We start from the raw sequence: 21,736 nt of genomic DNA on the forward strand, positions 1-21,736 counted from the left end.
ATAAAAATTATTTTAAAAAACAAAACAAAAACCTCACTGGTAAAGAAAAACACAGTACAAGTAGTGGATCATCTACTGTAAAGGTAGTATGAACGTTATATGCTGTCTACAAGACACTCAGTTCCAATCGAAAGACACATACAGAATGAAAAGGAAGAGATGGAAAAAGATATTCCAGGCAAATGGAAATGGAAAGAAAGCTGGGGTAGCAGTACTTTGATAAAAGAGACTGTAAAACAAAGAAAGGCATTACAAATAATAAAGGGAAAAATTATCTTTTATTTGGGTGCTACTTATAAAAAAAATCAACTACTGGCAATTAACCAATTCAATATAAGCCAATCTGATACTGGAATATAAGTTAATGTTAAAAATGTGATTAGGACTTATTTGGTTTTTTGGAACAATGTTTTTTGTAGTTTGACAAGTAATTATATAAAGTATTTGGCAGAAAGGATAAATTATTTCTGGAATAAACCTTATTTTATGATGTGAATTCTAAACAGTTTACTGAGTAGTTTTCCCTGAATACTTTCATTCTTTATAAGTACTGTCATTAAATAAATAAAGAACCCAAGAGTATCAAGTCATTGGCAGTGAAGCCCCCAAATCCCTGAAACTGTAGGGATTATATGTGTTATTTAACTTTTAAAAGCATCTAATGTTCACAAGAAAATTGAGAGGAAGGTATAGAGATTCTCCATAAAGCCCTGCTTCCATATATACAATGCCTCCCCCATTATCAGCATCACTCTTAAATGTGTTTTAAATTTCAGATTATTGACATAAACTGCATATTATATAATAACTCTGTTGGGGTTGGGGCAGTATCCCACAATATAATATTAACATTTCTACAACTAAATGGATAAACAGTTATACAGGCTTAGATTTTTAAAAAGGGCTATGAATATCAGTTTAAGTGAGGTCCTGCTGTCAAGAGTTGTCAATCTGTATAATTTATAAGATGTTATCATCAGTTTACTGATGACGAGTATGTTCCTGGCAGATATTTCATATATTAGGAGAATCACATCCTAATTGGTATCAAAATGAAAGCTGATTACATTAAATCTCCGTGTGAATGAGTTTCATTCCAAGAGCATGTTCATAAGTCCCATTTGTTTGTAAGTCCAACGAAGTTAGCCTAGGTACCCAATTAACACAATTGGCTATATAGTACTGCACTGTAATAGGTTTATAATACTTTTCACACAAATAATACATAAAAAATAAACGGAAAGAAAACAGTTTTGACTTTACTTAAAAAAAAAAAAAAAAAAAGAGAAACCATTTTTAACCTTATAGTACAGTACCTTGAAAAGAACAGTAGTACAGCAGCTGGCATGGAGCCAAAAGGCAAGAAGAACGTTACTGACTGGAGGAGGAAGTGGAGGTGGGAGATGGTAGAGCTGAAGGATCGTCAGTAATAGATGGATGGAAAGCTGCAATTCCATTCACACCTGACTTTGAAGGCACAGGTTCTGGTTCCTTGATGGATTCAATTTTATTTGCTCTCTTAAAAAAAATGGTCCGGTGATATCTTGATAGTAAGTGGCATGCTTGCATCTTTGAAAGTTTGCAATTTCAAGGTTTATATGTACAGGACTTATATTTCCCTTAGGCAGACACAAGGACTTGTGTATCACGTTGTTAGCCACTCCCCTTAAGCGAATGTGTTAGATATAGTTTGTCAGTTTATTCTTGAAAAAACTGTGTAAATAGCAAAAGGATGTACATGGTACCTTGCAGGTCAGATATATTCAATAAGCGGCCATTTCAAAACAAAAAAAAATTACTTGTTGGGATTTTAAATGTAATAAATGTATAGATCAAAATGTAGAGAATGGACATCTTAATAGTACTGAGTTGCTCATTTCATGAACACAGTGTATCTTTCCTTTTATTCAAGTCTTTGATTTCTTTCATACAAATTTTAGCATACAGAGTCTATGGATACTTTGTTAGCCTTATTACGTAAGTATCTTATTTTTGTTTGTTGAGTGCTACGGTAGATGATATATATATAGAAAATCTTAACAGACCCATCACAAGCACAGAAATTGAAACTGTAATCAGAAATCTTCCAGCAAACAAAAGCCCAGGTCCAGACGGCTTCACAGCTGAATTCTACCAAAAATTTCGAGAAGAGCTAACACCTATCCTACTCAAACTCTTCCAGAAATTGCAGAGGAAGGTAAACTTCCAAACTCATTCTATGAGGCCACCATCACCCTAATACCAAAACCTGACAAAGATGCCACAAAAAAAGAAAACTACAGGCCAATATCACTGATGAACATAGAGGCACAAATCCTTAACAAAATTCTAGCAATCAGAATCCAACAACACATTAAAAAGATCATACACCATGACCAAGCGGGCTTTATCCCAGGGATGCAAGGATTCTTCAATATCTGCAAATCAATCAATGTAATTCACCACATTAATAAATTGAAAAATAAAAGCCATATGATTATCTCAATAGATGCAGAGAAGGCCTTTGACAAAATTCAGCATCCATTTATGATAAAAACTCTCCAGAAAGCAGGAATAGAAGGAACATACCTCAACATAATAATAGCTATACATGACAAACCCACAGCAAACATTACCCTCAATGGTGAAAAATTCAAAGCATTTCCCCTAAAGACAAGAACAAGACAAGGGTGCCCACTTTCACCACTACTATTCAACAGAGTTCTAGAAGTTTTTGCCACAGCAATCAGAGCAGAAAAAGAAATAAAAGGAGTCCAAATGGGAAAAGAAGAAGTGAAACTCTCAGTGTTTGCAGATGACATGATCCTCTACATAGAAAACCCTAAAGACTCCACCAGAAAATTACTAGAGCTAATCAATGAATATAGTAAAGCAGCAGGATATAAAATCAACACACAGAAACCCCTTGCATTCCTATACACTAATAATGAGAAAGTAGAAAAGAAATTAAGGAAACAATTCCATTCACCATTGCAACGAAAAGAATAAAATACTTAGGAATATATCTACCTAAAGAAACTAAAGACCTATATATAGGAAACTATAGAACACTGATGAAAGAAATCAAAGAGGACACTAATAGATGGGGAAATATACCACGTTCATGGATCAGAACAATCAATATAGTGAAAATGAGTATACTACCCAAAGCAATCTACAGATTCAATGCAATCTCTATCAAGCTACCAGTGGTATTTTTCACAGAACTAGAACAAATAATTTCACAATTTGTATGGAAATACAAAAATCCTCGAATAGCCAAAGCAATCTTGAGAAAGAAGAATGGAACTGGAGGAATCAACCTGCCTGACTTCAGGCTCTACTACAAAGCTGCAGTCATTAAGACAGTATGGTATTGGTACAAAGACAGAAATATAGATTAATGCAACAAAACAGAAAGCCCAGAGATAAATCTACACACCTATGGACACCTTATCTTCAACAAAGGAGGCAAGAATATACAGTGGATTAAAGACAGTCTCTTTAACAAGTGGTGCTGGGAAAACTGGTCAACCACTTGTAAAAGAATGAAACTTGATCACTTTCTAACACCATACACAAAAACAAACTCAAAATGGATTAAAGATCTAAATGTAAGACCAGAAACAAGAAAACTGGAACATAGGCAAAACACTCTCCGACATAAATCACAGCAGGATCCTCTATGATCCACCTCCCAGAATACTGGAAATAAAAGCAAAAATAAACAAATGGGATCTAATTAAAATTTAAAGCTTCTGCACAACAAAGGAAACTATAAGCAAGGTGAAAAGATAGCCTACTGAATGGGAGAAAATAATAGCAAATGAAGCAACCGACAAACAACTAATCTCAAAAATATACAAGCAACTCCTGCAGCTCAATTACAGAAAAATATGTAAATATCCCAATCAAAAAATGGGCCAAAGAACTAAATAGACATTTCTCCAAAGAAGACATATGGAGGGCTAACAAACACGTGAAAAGATGCTCAACATCACTCATTATCAGAGAAACACAAATCAAAACCACAATGAGGTACCATTTCACACCAGTCAGAATGGCAGCAATCCAAAAGTCTACAAGCAATAAATGCTGGAGAGAGTGTGGAGAAAAGGGAACCCTCTTACACTATTGGTGGGAATGCAAACTAGTACAGCCACTATGGAGAACAGGGTGGAGATTCCTTAAAAATTGCAAATAGAACTGCCTTATGACCTAGCAATCCCACTGCTGGGCATACACACTGAGGAAACCAGAATTGAAAGAGACACGTGCACCCCAATGTTCATCACAGTACTGTTTATAATAGCCAGGGCATGGAAACAACCTAGATGTCAGCAGATGAATGGGTAAGAAAGCTGTGGTACATATACACAATGGAGTATTACTCAGCCATTAAAAAGAATGCATTTCAGTCAGTTTTAATGAGGTGGATGAAACTGAAGCCTATTATACAGAGTGAAGTAAGCAAGAAAGAAAAACACCAATACAGTATACTAACACACATATATGGAATATAGAAAGATGGTAATGATAACCCTGTATGCGAGACAGCAAAAAAGACACAGATGTATCGAATGGACTTTTGGACTCTGTGGGAGAGGGAGAGGGTGGGATGATTTGGGAGAATGGCATTGAAACATGTATTCTATCATGTAAGAAATGAATCGCCAGTCTAGGTTTGCTATAGGATACAGGATGCTTGGGGCTGGTGCATGCGGATGATGCAGAGAGATGATATGGGGCGGGAGGTGGGAGGGGGGTTTAGGATTGGGAACTCATGTACACCTATGGCTGATTCATGTCAATGTATGGCAAAACCAATACAGTATTGTAAAGCAAAATAAAATAAAAATAAAAATTTTTTAAGAAAAGAAAAAAAATTGTTCATTGTAGGTATAAAGATATATGATGCACTTTTAAACACTTTGTATCCTCTGACCTTGCTAAAACTCTGGCAATTTTATAGGGTTTTTTTTTTAGGTTTCCTCCATAGATGATCATGTTGTCTGTGACAGCCGAAATGAATCTAAGGATCTATGCTTAAAATAAAATGACTAAATGCCATTTCAAATAATGTAGTTCTAGTATATATCCACCATTATCCACCAAACAATGCTCTATTGGTCTAGTTAAAACACAGGTGACAAGATATCAAGATATCTGTTTTATACTATTCTGAAGTAAGCAACTATAAGAAAGCCAGATATAGGAAAGACTGGACTGCTATATAATGTCATAGATCAGGTGGCTTAAATAACAGACATTTATTTCTCATTGTTCTTTCTGAAGGCTGGAAAATCCAAGATCAAGTTGCCAGATGATCTGGTTCCTGGTGAGGACCAAATTCCTGGCCTTATCCCCCTTCTCGATGTGTGTTCACATGGCCTTTGGTGTGTGGAAACAGATTTCTCTTTCACTTTTTAAACCACATCATGAGGGTCCCAACTTCATGGCCTAATCTAAACCTTAATACTTCCTAAAGGTCTTACCTCTAAATACCATGACACTGAGGGATGGGATTTTAATATATGAATTCTGGAGGCATACAAATATTTATCCCTTAATAGGCAATAAACAAGTAAGCCCCAGGACAAACAGTTGTGAAACTAATTAGAAATGAGGGTGTCACTTTAAAATTGATTCTCAAAATCAAAGTTGTAATTCACTTCCCAGCTTTATTTATATGTGTGAAAAGAAGAGCTAGTCTTCTTTGGGTCTTCCCACTTACGCATGAATACAAACTATCAAATTTCTGCCCATTTTGATTTTTGCTAATAAGCTGGTTTTTAACACAATATCAATCAGACTCATATTAATATGTATTTTGTTACCTGAACACTACTGACAGGAGTGTTTCAATACTGACTTACATAACAAATCGCTGGCCAAAGGCGTTAGTTTCTGCAAAAATCCTATGGTCAATAATGTTTGTTGAGGCGGTGTTTATAGTGTCTTATGTTGGTCAATGATGAAATACTTCCTTAAGGAACGAATGACTCACCAGTAAGCAGGCTGGGATAAAACCTTCATCTGTACAGTGTTCTGCATATTCTTTTAAGTCTGAACTTTCCAAAATAAAAGCCTGGCAGGTAGAAGTAAGGTTCTCCTGTTGTAAGTATCCTAAATGAAACATAAAATGGAATTCAGTAACGTCAGTAAATTCTGAAAACTGCTGTTTTAAACACTATAGCAATTTCATATCAGAGATGCAACTTCAGATGAACATTATGGAATTCTGCAGCCTTACCAGAAACACCAATTGTGCTGCAGTACAAAGCAGAGTTTATAAAATAGCTGTTTAAAAGAAAAACTCTAGTTAATAGGCTATAAAGTCATAATAAATAGAGTATTTAGTATGGTATTGGCATAAAAATAGACCAGGGAACAGAATTGAGAGTCTAAAAATAATCCCCAGCATATATGGTCAACTAAACTTGACAAGAGAGCCAAGAATACTTAATGGAGAAAAGACCATCTCTTCAATGAATGGTGCTAGGAAAACTGTATATTCACATATAAAGGAGTGAAACTAGACCCCTGTCTTACAACACTCATGAAAAGTAACTTGAAAGGGACTAAAGACTTAAACCTAAGACCTGAAAGCATGAAACTCCTAGACGAATATAGGAAAAAGCTCAATGATAGGGGTCTTGGCAATGATTATCTGGATTTGACACCTAATGCACAAGTAATAAAACATAAAATGAACAAGCTGGAATATATCAAATTAAAAAGCTTCTGCACAGCAAAAGAAACCATCAACAAAATGAAAAAAACAACCGACAGAATGGGAAAAAAATATTTGCATATACCTGATAAGGTATTCATAACCAAAATAAAGAAAGAACTCAATACAATTCAAGAGCAAAAAAACAAATTATCCAGTTAAAAAGTGGGTGACAGACCTGAAGAGACATTTCTCTGAAGAAGAAAAGGGAACGGTCAACTGATATGTGAAATGATGCTAAACATCACTAGCCATTAGGAAATACAAATAAAAACCACAAAGAGAGAGCACTTCATGCCTTTTATAATGGCCATCACCTAAACAGACTCACTTAACACGATAATCTCCAAGTCCAGTCATGCTGCTGCAAATAGCATTATTTCATCTTTTTTATGACTGAATAGCATTCCTCTGTATATATGTACCACCAGTCATCTGTCAGTGGACATGTAGGTTGTTTCCATGTCTTGGCTGTTGTGAATGTGCTACTATAAACATAAGCGTATGTTATCTTTTTGAATTACCATTTTGTCTGGATATATGCCCAGGAGTAGGGTTTCTAAATCATATGGCAATCCTATTTTTAGTTTTCTGAGGAAACTCCATACTGTTTTCCATAGTGGCTGCAGTGACCTGCATTTCCACCAACTGTGTAGGAGGGTTCCCTTTTTTCCACACCTTCTCCAGCATTTGTTGTTTGTGAAATTTATTAATAATGGCCATTTTGAAAAGTGTGTGAGAAGGTACTTTATTATAGTTTTGTTGTTTCTTAATAATTAGTGTAGCAATGTTGAACATCTTTTCAGTATATGAATGCTCTTATTTCAAGAACACTGTATGTGCCATGGCCTTTGCTTGGGCAGCTTATCTTTTCTTAGCTTGTGTGTGAATGTTAGTCGCTCAGTTGTGTCTGACTCTTTGCAACCCCATGGGCTGCAGCCCATTACGCTCCTCTGTCCATGGAATTCTCCAGTCAAGAATAATGGAGTGGGTATTTGTTCCCTTCTCCAGGGATTCTTCCCAACCCAGGGATCAAACCCAGGTCTCCTACATTGCAGGGAAATTTTTTACCATTTGAGCCACCAGGGAAGCTGAAGAGTACTGTAGTGGGTAATCATTTCCTCCTCCAAGAGATCTTTTTGACCCAGGGAATGAAGCTAGGTTTCCCTGGCTTCCCTGGTGGCTCAGAGGGTAAAGCATCTGCCTGCAGTGCAGGAGACCCGGGTTCAACCCCTGCATCGGGAAGAGCCCCTGGAGAAGGAAATGGCAACCCACTCCAGTACTCTTGCCTGGAAAATTCCATGGACAGAGGAGACTGGTAGGATATAGTCCATGGGGTCCCGAAGAGTTGGACATGGCTGAGCGACTTCACTTTCACTTTTCCTTCATTGTAGGCAGATTCTTTACCATCTGAGCCACCAGGGAAACTCCAAAGGGAGAGGCTGGTGTCACTGTTCTTTTTACTTGCTAAGTTGTGTCGACTCTTTTGCCACCCCATGAACTGTGCATAGGATTTACGAGGCAAGAATACTGAAGTGGGTTGCCATGCCCTCCTCCAGGGGATATTTCTAACTCAGGAATTGAACCCACAGCTCCTGCTACATCTCCTGCATAGCAGTCAAGTCCTTTACAGCTAAGCCACTGCGGATGTTCTTTCTTAGCCTAGCTAATTCTAACTCATTCTTCAGGTCTACTGAAGTAATTATCACTTCCTCAGAGAATTTTTTCTTTGAATTCTCTATATACCATACTCCTGTTACAAGATACTAGATTCCCTTTATAATATATTTACCTCAGTGTTAGTATAATAGTTAATAACTACTAAGCCAATTTTGGGGCTTCCCAGGTGGCGATAATGGTAAAGAACCTGCCTGCCAATCCAGGAGACATAAGAGACACAAGTTCAATCCCTGGGTTGGGAAGATGCCTTACAGGAGAGCATGGGAACCTACCCCAGTATTCTTGCCTGGAGAATCTCATGGACACAGGAGCCTGGCAGGCTACAGTCCATAGTCACACAGTCGGATCAACTAAAGTGACTCAGCATGCATGCATACAAGGCAATTATTACTAAAGTCTTTCCTGGAATAGTATCTTTAACCAGGCCCTACCAGTCAAAAAGTTGAGAAGGCTTGCAAAGTTATTATATATGAGCATTAAAAAAAGAAAAGGCCAAGGAAATCGTCCCGTTTTAGGGAGAAGGAAATGGCAACCCACTCTAGTATTTTTGCCTGGAAAATTCCATGGACAGAAGAGCCTGGGGCCCTATAGTCCACGGGGTTGAAAAGAGTCAGACATTACTAAGCACACACACATATGCACTGGCTGTGATGCTGGTACCCATTCACCAGTGGCTCAGCGGTAAAGAATCCACTGCATTGCAGGAGACACAGGAGACCAGGGTTTGATCCCTGGGTTGGGAAGATCTCCTGGAGGAAATGGCAACCCACTCCAGTACTCTTGCCTGGAGAATCCCATGGACAGAGGAGCCTGGTGGGCTACAGTCCATGGGGTCACTAAGAGTCGGACACAACTGAGTGATACAAACACACACACACATACATGCATATTGTAGGAAAAGAGAGAAATGTTAGGAGGAAAAAATTAAGTACAAAATAGCATGCACCATTTTGTACTCACTGCTGATCAATCAGTTTTCCAACCTCTTGTTAATTAATGCTATAGAAGAAATCAAAGTAACAAAGACACTGTCGTTTGGAGTGTGAGAAAACACTTAGAAGAAACCTTTTATTTCAGATACTACAATTTCAATATCCCCATCACTGAAAATATAAAATCACCTTTGATGTGAAATTAGGTGGATCAATGATGGCTATTTCCCCCCCTTTTTTTCATTTTTCACAAATAAACAATCCAATATAAACCCTTATATAACTATAGCCAGCTGAAATCAGTTTTTATGATTGGCTTTCTGACAGTCACATTATTTGGAATAAGTTAAAGCTAGTGGAGGTGATGGAATTCCAGTTGAGCTGTTTCAAATCCTGAAAGATGATGCTGTGAAAGTGCTGCACTCAATATGCCAGCAAATTTGGAAAACTCAGCAGTGGCCACAGGACTGGAAAAAGTCCGTTTTCATTCCAACCCCAAAGAAAGGCAATGCCAAAGAATGCTCAAACTACCGCACAATTGCACACATCTCACACGTTAGTAAAGTAATGGTCAAAATTCTCCAAGCCAGGCTTCAGCAATACGTGAACCACGAACTCCCTGATGTTCAAGCTGGTTTTAGAAAAGGCAGGGGAACCAGAGATCAAATTGCCAACATCTGCTGGATCATCAAAAAAGCAAGAGAGTTCAAGAAAAACATCTATTTCTGCTTTATTAACTATGCCAAAGCCTTTGACTGTGTGGATCACAATAAACTGTGGAAAATTCTGAAAGAGATGGGAATTCCAGACCACCTGACCTGCCTCTTGAGAAACCTGTATGCAGCTCAGGAAGCAACAGTTAGAACTGGACATGGGACAACAGACTGGTTCCAAATAGGAAAAGGAGTACGTCAAGGCTGTATATTGTCACCCTGCTTATTTAACTTCTATGCAGAGTACATCATGAGAAATGCTGGACTGGAAGAAACACAAGCTGGAATCAAGATTCCTGGGAGAAATATCAATAACCTCAGATATACAGGTAACACCACCCTTATGGCAGAAAGTGAAGAGGAGCTAAAAAGCCTCTTGATGAAAGTGAAAGAGGAGAGCGAAAAAGCTGGCTTAAAGCTCAACATTCAGAAAACGAAGATCATGGCATCCGATCCAATCACTTCATGGGAAATGGATGGGGAAACAGTGGAAACAGTGTCAGACTTTATTTTGGGGGGCTCCAAAATCACTGCAGATGGTGACTGCAGCCATGAAATTAAAAGACGCTTACTCCTTGGAAGAGAAGTTATGACCAACCTAGATAGTATATTCAAAAGCAGAGACATTACTTTGCCGACTAAGGTCCGTCTAGTCAAGGCTATGGGTTTTCCTGTGGTCATGTGTGGATGTGAGAGTTGGACTGTGAAGAAGGCTGAGCGCTGAAGATTTGATGCTTTTGAATTGTGGTGTTGGAGAAGACTCTTGAGAGTCCCTTGGACTGCAAGGAGATCCAAACAGTCCATTCTGAAGGAGATCAGCCCTGGGATTTCTTTGGAAGGAATGATGCTAAAGCTGAAGCTCCAGTACTTTGGCCACCTCATGCAAAGAGTTGACTCATTGGAAAAGACTCTGATGCTGGGAGGGATTGGGGGCAGGAGGAGAAGGACACGACCAAGGATGAGATGGCTGTATGGCTTCACGTACTCAATGGATGTGAGTCTGAGTGAACTCTGGGAGTTGGTGATGGACAGGGAGGCCTGGTGTGCTGCGATTCATGGGGTTGCAGAGTCGGACACGACTGAGCGACTGAACTGAACTGAAGTCAGCCACCACTACGATTTCATGAATTTAGAAGTTAGACCACTATAGTCCACTATAGAAATTTAGACCACTATAGCCTAGAGACCACTAGAGTCATCATGGAAACAGGGCAGTCAGCACTTTTTCTTTATATGCTTCAAAATTTAAATTGAAGAACCCAAACTGTTTCTTTTTATGGTAGAAAGTTTTAAAAGTACTAATCACCCCAGATACACTGGTAATCACTTGGGGCTTGTAATAGGTAATGGCATTAAATCTAATTCCTTAAAGTAGATTTGCTTTCCTCTAGATCAAGTATTCTCAAAAACAGTGACACAGCCCCCAGGGGGTGACAACTGGTACTGGGGAGGAAAGAGAATGAATAAAATATGTCTTTTATGCATAAATCACAGGTATACATACAACATATAAACAGTCTATTTGTAACTTGGCTTAAAACACAACATTCAGAAAACTAAGATCATGGCATCTGGTCCCAACACTTCATGGCAAATAGATGGGGAAACGGTGGAAAACAGTGACAGACTTTATTTTCTTGAGCTCCAAAATCACTGCAGATGGTGACTGCAGCCATGAAATTAAAAGATGGTTACTCACTGGAAGGAAAGTTATGACCAACCTAGATAGCATATTAAAAAGCAGAGACATTTCTTTGCCGACAAAGGTCCACCTAGTCAAAGCTATGGTTTCTCTAGCAGTCATGTATGGATGTGAGAGTCAGACCATAAAGAAAGCTGAGCACTAAATTGATGCTTTTGAACTATGGTGTTGGAAAAGACTCTTGAAAGCCCCTTGGACTTCAAGGAGATCAAACCAGTCCATCCTAAAGGAAATCAGTCCTGAATATTCATTGGAAGGACTGATGCTAAAGCTGAAACCGCAATACTTTGGCCACCTGATGCAAAGAGCTGATTCATTTGAAAAGACCCAGATGCTGGGAAAGACTGAAGGCAGGAGAACGGGACAACAGAGGATGAGATGGTTGGATGGCATCACCAACTTGATGGACGCTAGTTTGACTAAGCTCCAGGAGCTGGTGACGGACTGGGAAGCCTGGTGTGCTGCAGTCCATGGGGTCGCAGAGTTGGACACAACTGAGCAACTGAACTGATACTGAATTTCTAACACTAAAATTTCACGCAAGGGGTATTCAGGGAAAATAGCAAAATGAGGTTTGAGAAACACGGCCCAAGACTGAATGTAATGATATACAGTGAACATTTCTAGAAAATACGGCGGGAATTCCCTGGTGGTCCAGTGGCTAAACTCTTGTGCTTTCACTGATGAGGTCTGGGGTTCAATCCCTGTTTGGGCAACTAAGATCCTACAAGCAGTGTGGCCAGAAAAAAGAATCACCAAAGCTCAGTCAGTTTTTGGCTTCTCATATTATAGTTTTGTATAGTCTACACTTGAGTAAAGGCTGTGTTAAAAAGCTAGAATGTCTTTTAACAAGTGTTTAAAAAGTTAAAATGCATCTTTAAATAGCAGTATCTGAGACGTATGTCTTCTGCTCTTAAAAAAAAAAAAGCCCAACTTTGGACTATAGAATACACATTTCAGGCCTGATGCATTCTGGTTTATTTTTGTCCAGAAAGTTCCAACATAACGTTAAAGTGACAGCTGACTGCTTTATGCTCATTTATTTTTACATTTACATTCCCACAAAAAGCTTATTTATCATCCTTGAGTACCTGACTGTACCAGTTCTCAATCAGAATAATGGGGGAAATTTTGTGTACAAATTATCTGAAATCTAAAATGCTACAATGAGAACACAAAATAGAGACCAATTATCTTTTATTAAAAAAAAAAAAACAATTACTCTTCAATCAAAATATTTTTTTAAATTCCTTTAAAAAAATTTAGAGTTTAAGATAACTACATCTTTTGTGTAAACTTACTGACCTATGTTCAAATAGGTAACTTGAATTTTTTTCTTAATATTGTCCTGTTCCTGCTTTTCGGTGGAGGTAATGACAAAATAGACTGAAGGGAAAACATAACTGAAAAAGAAAAGGCAAAATCCAAGCTATATCTAGGGTTTTGAATTTTTGAAATTTGGATGCCAAGAGTGTGCCCTCTCTTATCTCTATTTATACAGAGGAAAAGATAAATTGCCATGCCCTCCTCCAGGGAATCTTCCCCACCCAGGGATCAAACCTGCATCTCTTGTCTCCTGCATTGGCAGGTATGTTCTTTATCACTAGCGCCACCTGGGAAGCTCCCAGTAATGAGTAATAAAATAGACTGAAGGGAAAACATAATTGAAAAGGGAAAGACAAAATTCTCGCAAAATCTAGGGTTTTGAGTTTTAGGAACTAGGATGCCAAGATTCTGCCCTCTCTTATTTATAGAGTGGGAAAGATAAAGAGAGATGCATCAGATGAAGAAAGCAAGAGAGAGCTAATCCCCTTATCTGAAAATATTTCCTTTACATATTGTAATAGTTTCTCCAAAATATCAGTAGTTTGAGATTCCCCCACCCCCACCACCCCTCCATGTGCCTTGTGGGATTTTAGTTCCCTGCCCAGGGATGGAACTGTGCTCCCTGCAATGGAAGGGCGGAGTCTTAGCTGCTGGACTGCCAGGAAAGTCCTTAAAATCTTAAGACTTAACTTCCAGTGCTTTATATTACTAGATCCACAGATAACAAAGAAAATCTCTCCAAAAGAAGCTATAATCTACAAGGACCCAGAAGATATATATGCAAATAACTATAATAAAAAGCAAAGGTGGTAAGACAATTAGACTTATTTTATAGGGGCTAGAGAAAGTACAAAGTGACGTGGGGAATATTATGTACGTTTCAAGGAAGAGATGAGTCAACAAAGCTGATGGAAAGCATATATGGAGCATGTTTGAAGAACATGCCTGGTTTGAATGAAGCACAGAATCTATGATGGAAAACAGTTGGAAATACAACTGAAAACACAGAAGGGATGAGGATCATAAAATGTTGTAAATGTCATCAATGACACGATTATGAATAAATAATAGAATCTGAATAAGTGACATATTATTCAGTCGACAAAGGGGAAGGTCATGATCAGAGCTATACCTTTATAAATATTTATTAAGTATCTATGTCTTAGTGATACAGTGATGTAAAGGTTAATAGAACCAGTGGCTCTTCAACTTTCACAGGGTATGCCGGTCCTGGTTGTTTGCCTTCAAATCTACTCTTCCTGCGTCCTCTGCTCTGTACTGGAGAACAGGAAACCTGACCCCACTGCAGATGATTTCCTGGGTTCCATGTCAGCTCGCTTCTGACTGGGTTAAATCAATGGGAACCACCAGTGGGAGACTGGAGGGCAGTTATTGGGAGCCATGGTTTTTTCCTCCCATTTCCTCTTTGCCCTTGTAGAATTTCCTCTACTACTGCTCCCACATCAGCCAAGTCTACCTTCTAGTTTTCACATAGTGAAACCAGCCTCTGGGTTTCATCTCTACTTGTCCTGATATCAGAGTGGTTTCCTGCTGTTTACTACCCTCCAGGTTGGCTCATGTAAGCTGCTTGTTTTCTTAGCTTTTCACTAGTGTAACCAATTCCCTCATTAAATTCTTCCATGCTAAATACTCAGATTAGTTTCAGTTTTCCTAAATGGACGCTGACTCATACAGAAAGGAACAAATTTATTTAGAAATCTAAAGAAAGTTCTGGATACTTCACCTATAAAAAATGCCCCACCTGTACATAAAACTTTACAGATAGTTTGGGGCCTCCCACAACTCTTGAAGCCTGTACATTAATTCTAGAATAAGAATACTGAATGGAGTAGCAAATGGCAACCCACTCCAGTATTCTTGCCTGGAAAATTCCATGGGCAGAGGAACCTGGCAGGCTATAGTCCATGGGGTCGCAAAGAGTTGGACATGAGTGAGCATGCACAAACAAGGAATACTAAATAGGTCAAAAAGTAAGTTTGGTTTGTGAAGGCAAAGTTCTACAAGTGAATGATGGTGATGGTTACGGAAAAATATGATTGTATTTAATGCCACAGAATTGTAAAAAATGGCTACAATGGTTAAATTTTATATTTTAAAAAAAAAAGAGTAAGTAAACACACACCTACAGTAAAACAAAGTAAGAGTATGATACAAGTAATCTACAATGCCACCAGAGCTTGTAGGGACAAAGTACTAACTGTACCTGCTGGAAACAGTTTGAGATTACAATTGACCTGAACCTTAAATACAAGTGTACTAGGAAGAGAGGGAGAAAAACATTGTAGGCAGAGGGAACAAAATACATTAACAAGAGTATATGCAGAAACTACAAGTAGTTTGGAATGCCTGGGGCATAGGGCATATGTTGAGAACTTGAGATGAGGCAAGAGACTTGAAGGATTAGGTCCGCAGAATACCTTGTATGACATAAAACCAAAACTAGTGGCCCAGAAACAACAAATGGCACTTTGATGTATATATTTTTAACTGTACAATATTTAAAGAAATTCTAGCAAGGCAATAGCTGGATATAGCCAGGTAGAAGGCTACTTAAATGGAGTAGCAGGTACTAAAGTCAGTGCAGTATGTTGAAGAATTTAAGTTAAGTAAGGAAGTACAGTAACTAAGGAGAGCTTATTCTTTGAATAAATTTGACTTGTGATACAGTAACATAGAGCATTAGATAAAATAAGAGGTGGGGGTCTAGGAAAGTGTTTTGGTATGTACGGGTAAGGGTAAAAAACCTAATTATGTAAATTCTAAGGGGGAGAACTCAATTTTTAGCAATTGGCACAGTGCCTGGAACATACTAAGCAACCAAAGATTTGCTGCAAGAACATGATGAACAAAAGGGGCAACGATGAGAAGGACTGAAGGAGTACTGAGAGGGAGGGAGTACTGACAGAAGAAATCATGGGCAAAGAATAAAACTGTTAATTTTTAAGTCACTAAGTTTTGTGATTCATAGATCTCCGCGGTGACATGATAATGCTAAATGAAAAAAGCAAGAGTGGTGAGATTTGCTTTTTTTGGTAGTATATATTCTTTTGCACAACTTGAAATTTCTGGTAAGTGCACAACTCTTTCAACTATTAAAACTGGAGGTGCAGTGTGAATACTTTAGGCAGATTTTTGTAACCACAAATAAGATGAATTGCAAGACTATATGAGAAACTATGAAAACAGTCCAAAGGGGAAATGGGACGCATACTGTTAGGACTGGAGGCAATAAAAATGGAATGTGAATGACAAATAAGAATTTTAGGATAAGAAACAATGACTGTAATTTAAATACATTTTTAAAGAAGGAGGAAGTCTAGAATACTCTCACAAGTTTGTTTAAATTATTCCAGTTAGAAAATTGTACTGCTTTCTTAAGGCCAGTAGTCCTTGCCCTCCAGGAAATATACTGGCAATATTTGGACACTTATTCTCACAATTGGGTGAAGGCAGGAATTGCGTCCCTGCTGGCATCTAATGGATAGAAGCCAGGGATGCTGCTAAACATCCCACAAAGCAAACAAGACAGCTACCACAATAAGTATGTCAGTATTATTGTGAATTTTGTGAAAGTCTACTTTGGATCTGTTTACAAATAAGCCTAATTAATATAAGAATTACAGGATAGACAGCTTTCTTCTTCGATGTAGGTTAACTGTTGATATTCAGTTTTGATAAAGTGGGCAAAAAGTTAACCAAACATTAACAAAACATGAGTTTAAATTTAAGTGATTATTTTCTCCAAAAACAGATGGCAGAACCATTACCCTCTAAAGTTTCCTGCAAAATGTGCCTGTCAAGAGTCTGTGCATAAAAACTTTTTTCTTTTTTTTGACAGGGCAGAATACTTTAAAAAGGAATAAGAAATGGATTTTTCTGACAGTGAAATAATGTTAGTAATGGCCTTTGGATACGAAGGGAAGTTTTAGAACAAATGTTTACCATTTAACCATTCATATATGATGTCTGTAAATCTGGCTCCGGTTTTGAGTTTTATGTGGCTCTCATTCCCCTAATACAATACTCTTTATTCTTTCAGGCGACAAACAACAAAACCCGTTTCCTGCACAGACAATACACCCTGACAACTGGCAGTGTCACTCTTCAAACTGAGGAAAAACTAGGACTAGAAAACGTTCAACTGGAAGGCATTTCCAGTGAAAAGTCTTGCTAATTAAAAAAAAAAGGAATTGCTGCTGTCTCAAAAGTATGCAACTGGCGTTTCAAACCTCTACATTCTACGACTTCTTGCAGGAGGTTGGGGGGACAGAGAGGCAGGATCACTTCATTTGTTCCAAATTCGTCGCTCTAAAGGCAAGTTATGAGAAGGCCGTCAGGAAGGTCCTTCGCTAAAGCTGGGCGGCTGGGGAAGTCTTTTATTTTTTCTTATTCGGCCCCAGCTCTGACACGGGAAAGTGAGCGCAAGGTTGAAGAAAACGCAGTCCATCCATCACGTAGGCAACTCCCCTGCAGGATTCTAATTAAGTGTGCAGGCCTGACTTTCCCTCCAAATCCGGGCCTCAGGTGTTCCACCCGGAGTTTCTCTTCAGCCGCCCCTCGCCAGAGAGTCTCGGAAGAGAGGAGCATTCACACATAAAGAAACTTAAACTGCCCGAGCCTCCCACTGAAGAAGATTCACCGCCAGTCTGAACTTGTAGGTGGGGAGGCAAAGCCCCAAAGCTTCCCCACCCTGGGAAAAACCTCTGGCTCCAAAGGTCCTTCCGTCCGGCTTAGCCTGATCCAGTACCCCTCCCTCCCGCGCCGGCGCTTACCCAATACCAGCCGGGCTACGTCCGAAGGTAACAGCATGATCGAAGCCCCAGAAGGAACCGTAGGAGACGAGACTCGGATAAAAACCAACACAGCGACAGCCCCTGCGCCGCATCTCCCGGTTCCAGTGGCGGCACTGAACTCGCGGCAACTTGTCCCGCCTCTTTCGCTCCCCGCCAGCCAATCGCTTCCGCCGGAGAAAGAAAGGCGCCGAAAAGAAACCCGCCTACGTTCTACTTGGAGCTGTCGTCACATCCGCCCTCACATTTGGATGGGGGCGGGGCGGGAAGGCGGGAGCGGAGAGGCAGAGCCGGCGCTAGAGGGCGAGCGGAGGATGCAGGGCCGCACGCCATTGGCTGACAGGGCGCACGCGTGTTTCCCTCAGACGAGCCCTGTGTTTGGGAAAGCGATTCTTGGGAGTGTAGAGCGTACGTGTTTGGCCAGCGTGGGCAGACAGTGCCCCGGCGCCAGTCAGCCTTAGTGCTTCCTTTGGAAACGTACGCTGCACGATCACTCCAGGTTTGATCCGAAAGCCGGGATAGTGCTTGGACAGCCGGCTCGGGCCTTGGGGGAGGCAGGTTGAGCGGGCTTGTAGGCTGCGGACATCACCGCTTACAGAGATTCCGCTTCGGCCGAGTCCAACTGTAGGGCCGCTGAAGAAGATGGCTTGACTAATCATCTTTTTCTCCCCTCTTATAACTAGTAGTTTTAATCAGCGAGCAATTTGTGGAGGCTTAAACTGCATCTCCTGATTAACAGCTTGGGCTTTGGAATCACTCTCCAGTTCAAAATTCTGACTGTCGGCTGACTGTACTACCTTCCCTGTGGTAATTTTATCCTGTGGTAAGTGTCGTGGTCTGTGTGGGGGTTGGAAAAGAATTTCGAGGCAGGAGGCAGAATGAGAGGCTGCTACTTCTAAGTCGCTTCAGTCGTGTCCGACTCTGTGCGACCCCACAGACGGCAGCCCACCAGGCTCCCCCGTCCCTGGGATTCTCCAGGCAAGAACACTGGAGTAAGTCGCCATTTCCTTCTCCAGTGCGTGAAAGTGAAGTCGCTCAGTCGTGTCCGACCCGCAGCTACCCCATGGACTGCAGCCTTCCAGGCTCCTTCATCCATGGGATTTTCCAGGCAAGAGTACTGGAGTGGGGTGTCATTGCTTTCTCCGAGAATGAGAGGAGAATAAAATTTATTAGAGTGGGAGCTGCTGTTAAAACAGCTGGCCATTTCAGGGGAGAGCCAAACGCTTTTGCAGGCTTGCAGCCAATTTCCATAGCCTTAAGACAGAGGAACTTCCAACTGGAATGCTGGCATTAGATGATTGGTTAGGATGCTATAGGGTGGATAGTAGGGTGGGTATCTTACATATTATGGGGTTAGGGTACTGGCTGGTTTAGATCCAGAGGGTCATGGCAACAGTTGCTATGGGGCTTGGTCAGTTCCAGAGATTTTTATCCTGTGACCGTGGTATAGGGCTCCACATTCCCCCCTCTTTTTATTTATGGGCCAAACTTTGGCCGCTTAACACCCTGCTCATGACTACCTGTCTACCTACCTTATCCTTGTCTTGGGCCATGGGGACACAGGTCACTGGGGAATGGGGCAGTGACCGCTCTGGCTTCTCCAAGCTGGGCAGGGACATTGTGGGGTCCTGAGTCCCAATGCCCACTTTCTGCCAGGGTGCATTTACAGAGGGAGATGAGAGTTCACAAAATGATAAGGCAGCTTGTTCCAGCATTGTCTGGGTGTTGGCTGGGGGATATTCTAGTCGTATTACTATTTGGAGATTTATTTGTTGTATTCTAGAAGAAACAAACTTAACAAGAAAGTTAAAAAAACATGGCCCAAAGCTTAATAGAAGTAGAAAAACTGCTGAGGGGCTCACCAGGAGAACCAAGACCAGACATTGGTCTGTAACGTTAGTGTTTCTCTGGGTATGAGAGAATGCAAGAATTTGGGCTCATAAAAATCTTGACCTGAAAACATCTGACTTTCTGAAGGCTTGTTCTTCCAGTTTTTCCCAGAAGACAGAGTGCCTTATTTCTGATCTCTACCCTGAACTTTTAGGGGCTGTTGAAGCTCAGCAGCTTGCAGTGGTCATGATTTAATTTTTGTAAAGGCAGCTGGCAGTTACCAATGTCCAGTCAGCAGGGCCCCTTCATAGCCACATTTTTGATCATGTTTTGGAGGCATTTCATGGCCCCTGTGTCCCACAATGCGGGGAAGGCTCATTCCCAAGTCTAGTGAAGATTCCATTGATAGGTCACTCAGTGTACTGTTACTAGACCAGGCCTTGTGAGTAGCAAAAGTCTCTGGACCATCCATGTTTTAGTGGCCTCTTGGTCCAGGAAAATATTCCCTTCTGTTACTTCTTCCCATGTCTAGAGTTATATTATTAAAATAGTTGATCTCATATGGAACTGCATATCAGCATTTTATCATAGGCTTAGTCATTCATTTGGTAACACAAGAAACAAGTTTCTGAAACAGGTGACATAGAATATACTATAGCTAGCAGTTGTTAGTAAGATCATAAGTAAGAATTTAAGTCAAGAACTTCCATTAGGTATAGCATGGTATGTGCCCAGGTCATCTGACTTAGTTGTTAAATGGCTATAGCTTCAGTTCAGTTCAGTTCAGTTGTTCAGTCATATCCGACTCTTTGCGACCCCATGGACTGCAGCACACCAGGCCCCCCTGTCCATCACCAACTCCCGGAGTCCACCCAAACCCATGTCCATTGTGTTGGTGATGCCATCCAACCATCTGATCCTCTGTTGTCCCCTTCTCTTCCTGCCTTCAATCTTCCCCAGCATCAGGGTCTTTTCAAAGGAGTCAGCTCTCCACATCAGGTGGCCAAAGTATTGGAGTTTCAGCTTCAACATCCCTCCAGTGAACACCCAGGACTGATCTGCTTTAGGATGGACTGGTTGGATCTCCTTGCAGTCCAGGGGGCTCTCAAGAGTCTTCTCCAACACCACAGTTCAAAAGCATCAATTCTTCAGCGCTCAGCTTTCTTTACAGTCCAACTCCCACATCCGTACATGACAACTGGGAAAACCATAGCCTTGACTAGGCAGACTATAGCTTGGTGTCAATCTAATTAAGCCTTTTAGCAATGTAACGGACTGAACGACTTCACTTTCACTTCTCACTTTCATGCATTGGAGAAGGAAATGGAAACCCACTCCAGTATTATTGCCTGGAGAATCCCAGGGACAGGGGAGCCTGGTGGGCTGCTGTTTATGGGGTCGCACAGAGTCAGACACGACTGAAGCAACTTAGCAGCAGCAGGAGTGATATAACAGCTATCTCAGAAGTGAGTCTTAGTAAATAGACCTTAGTTAACAAAGCTAGAACTTAATATTCAGTGAAGCATATATATATATATATATATATATATATATATTTTTTTTTTTTCTCTCCATTGTGAGGACATTAACCCTGTAGCCAGAGAAGGCTTTAATTCATCAAATAAAATTGAGGTTTGTCAGGGAGCTGGGAAAATCCAAGTGGCCATCTTGGATTTACCTTAGCCCCGACTCTGATTAACAGCTATTCACCCATTTTTAATTCCCCAATTTAGGAGTAGACTCAGTTCAATTCAGTTGCTCAGTTGTGTCTGACTCTTTGTGTAGACTCTGAGTGGAGTGGTACACTCAAAGGGTGGATTTGAGTGGACCATTCTCTGAGTGGACTATTGCCATGTTTTAAATTGACAGGGGTTAATTTTTGTAGAAGCAGAATGAGCTTTGTCTACATCTACCATCATTTTTATAGATCATGGTGAAATAATGCTTATTTAACAAAGTAACAAAAGATTTTAGAAACAAATATAAATCACTTAAAGGCAAAGAAATTCACAATCTGTGATCAAAAGCTG

The 21,736-nt window shown here is 40.2% G+C and overlaps 2 protein-coding genes across 12 annotated transcripts in view; one reads left to right on the forward strand and one right to left on the reverse strand.

The window, feature by feature from the left end:
* Window positions 1–17,994, reverse strand: part of LOC101104855 (protein NPAT) — a 52,779-nt gene extending 34,785 nt beyond the window's left edge. For 2 of the 6 annotated variants that reach the window (XM_004016542.5, XM_060399691.1), the window contains exons 1-2: window positions 17,859–17,994; window positions 5,987–6,105 (exon numbers count right to left, since the gene is read on the reverse strand). In XM_004016542.5, the coding sequence (XP_004016591.3) occupies window positions 5,987–6,105; window positions 17,859–17,895 (156 nt within the window). In that variant the 5' untranslated portion in view covers window positions 17,896–17,994. Of the gene's footprint in view, window positions 1–5,986; window positions 6,107–17,858 lie in introns of those variants that run through there. The other 4 variants (XM_060399692.1, XM_042232887.2, XM_042232889.2 and 1 more) reach the window with 4 other exon arrangements.
* A 245-nt stretch (window positions 17,995–18,239) lies between these two features.
* ATM (ATM serine/threonine kinase) overlaps window positions 18,240–21,736 on the forward strand; it is a 156,026-nt gene continuing 152,529 nt past the window's right edge. For 2 of the 6 annotated variants that reach the window (XM_015100899.4, XM_042232886.2), the window contains exons 1-2: window positions 18,240–18,375; window positions 18,560–18,699. The gene's annotated coding sequence lies outside the window, so the exon portion shown is untranslated. The remainder of the gene's footprint in view (window positions 18,376–18,559; window positions 18,700–21,736) is intronic. The other 4 variants (XM_042232883.2, XM_060399689.1, XM_042232885.2 and 1 more) reach the window with 2 other exon arrangements.

Source organism: Ovis aries, chromosome 15, assembly GCF_016772045.2.
Source record: "Ovis aries strain OAR_USU_Benz2616 breed Rambouillet chromosome 15, ARS-UI_Ramb_v3.0, whole genome shotgun sequence".
Classification (NCBI taxonomy): domain Eukaryota; kingdom Metazoa; phylum Chordata; class Mammalia; order Artiodactyla; family Bovidae; genus Ovis; species Ovis aries.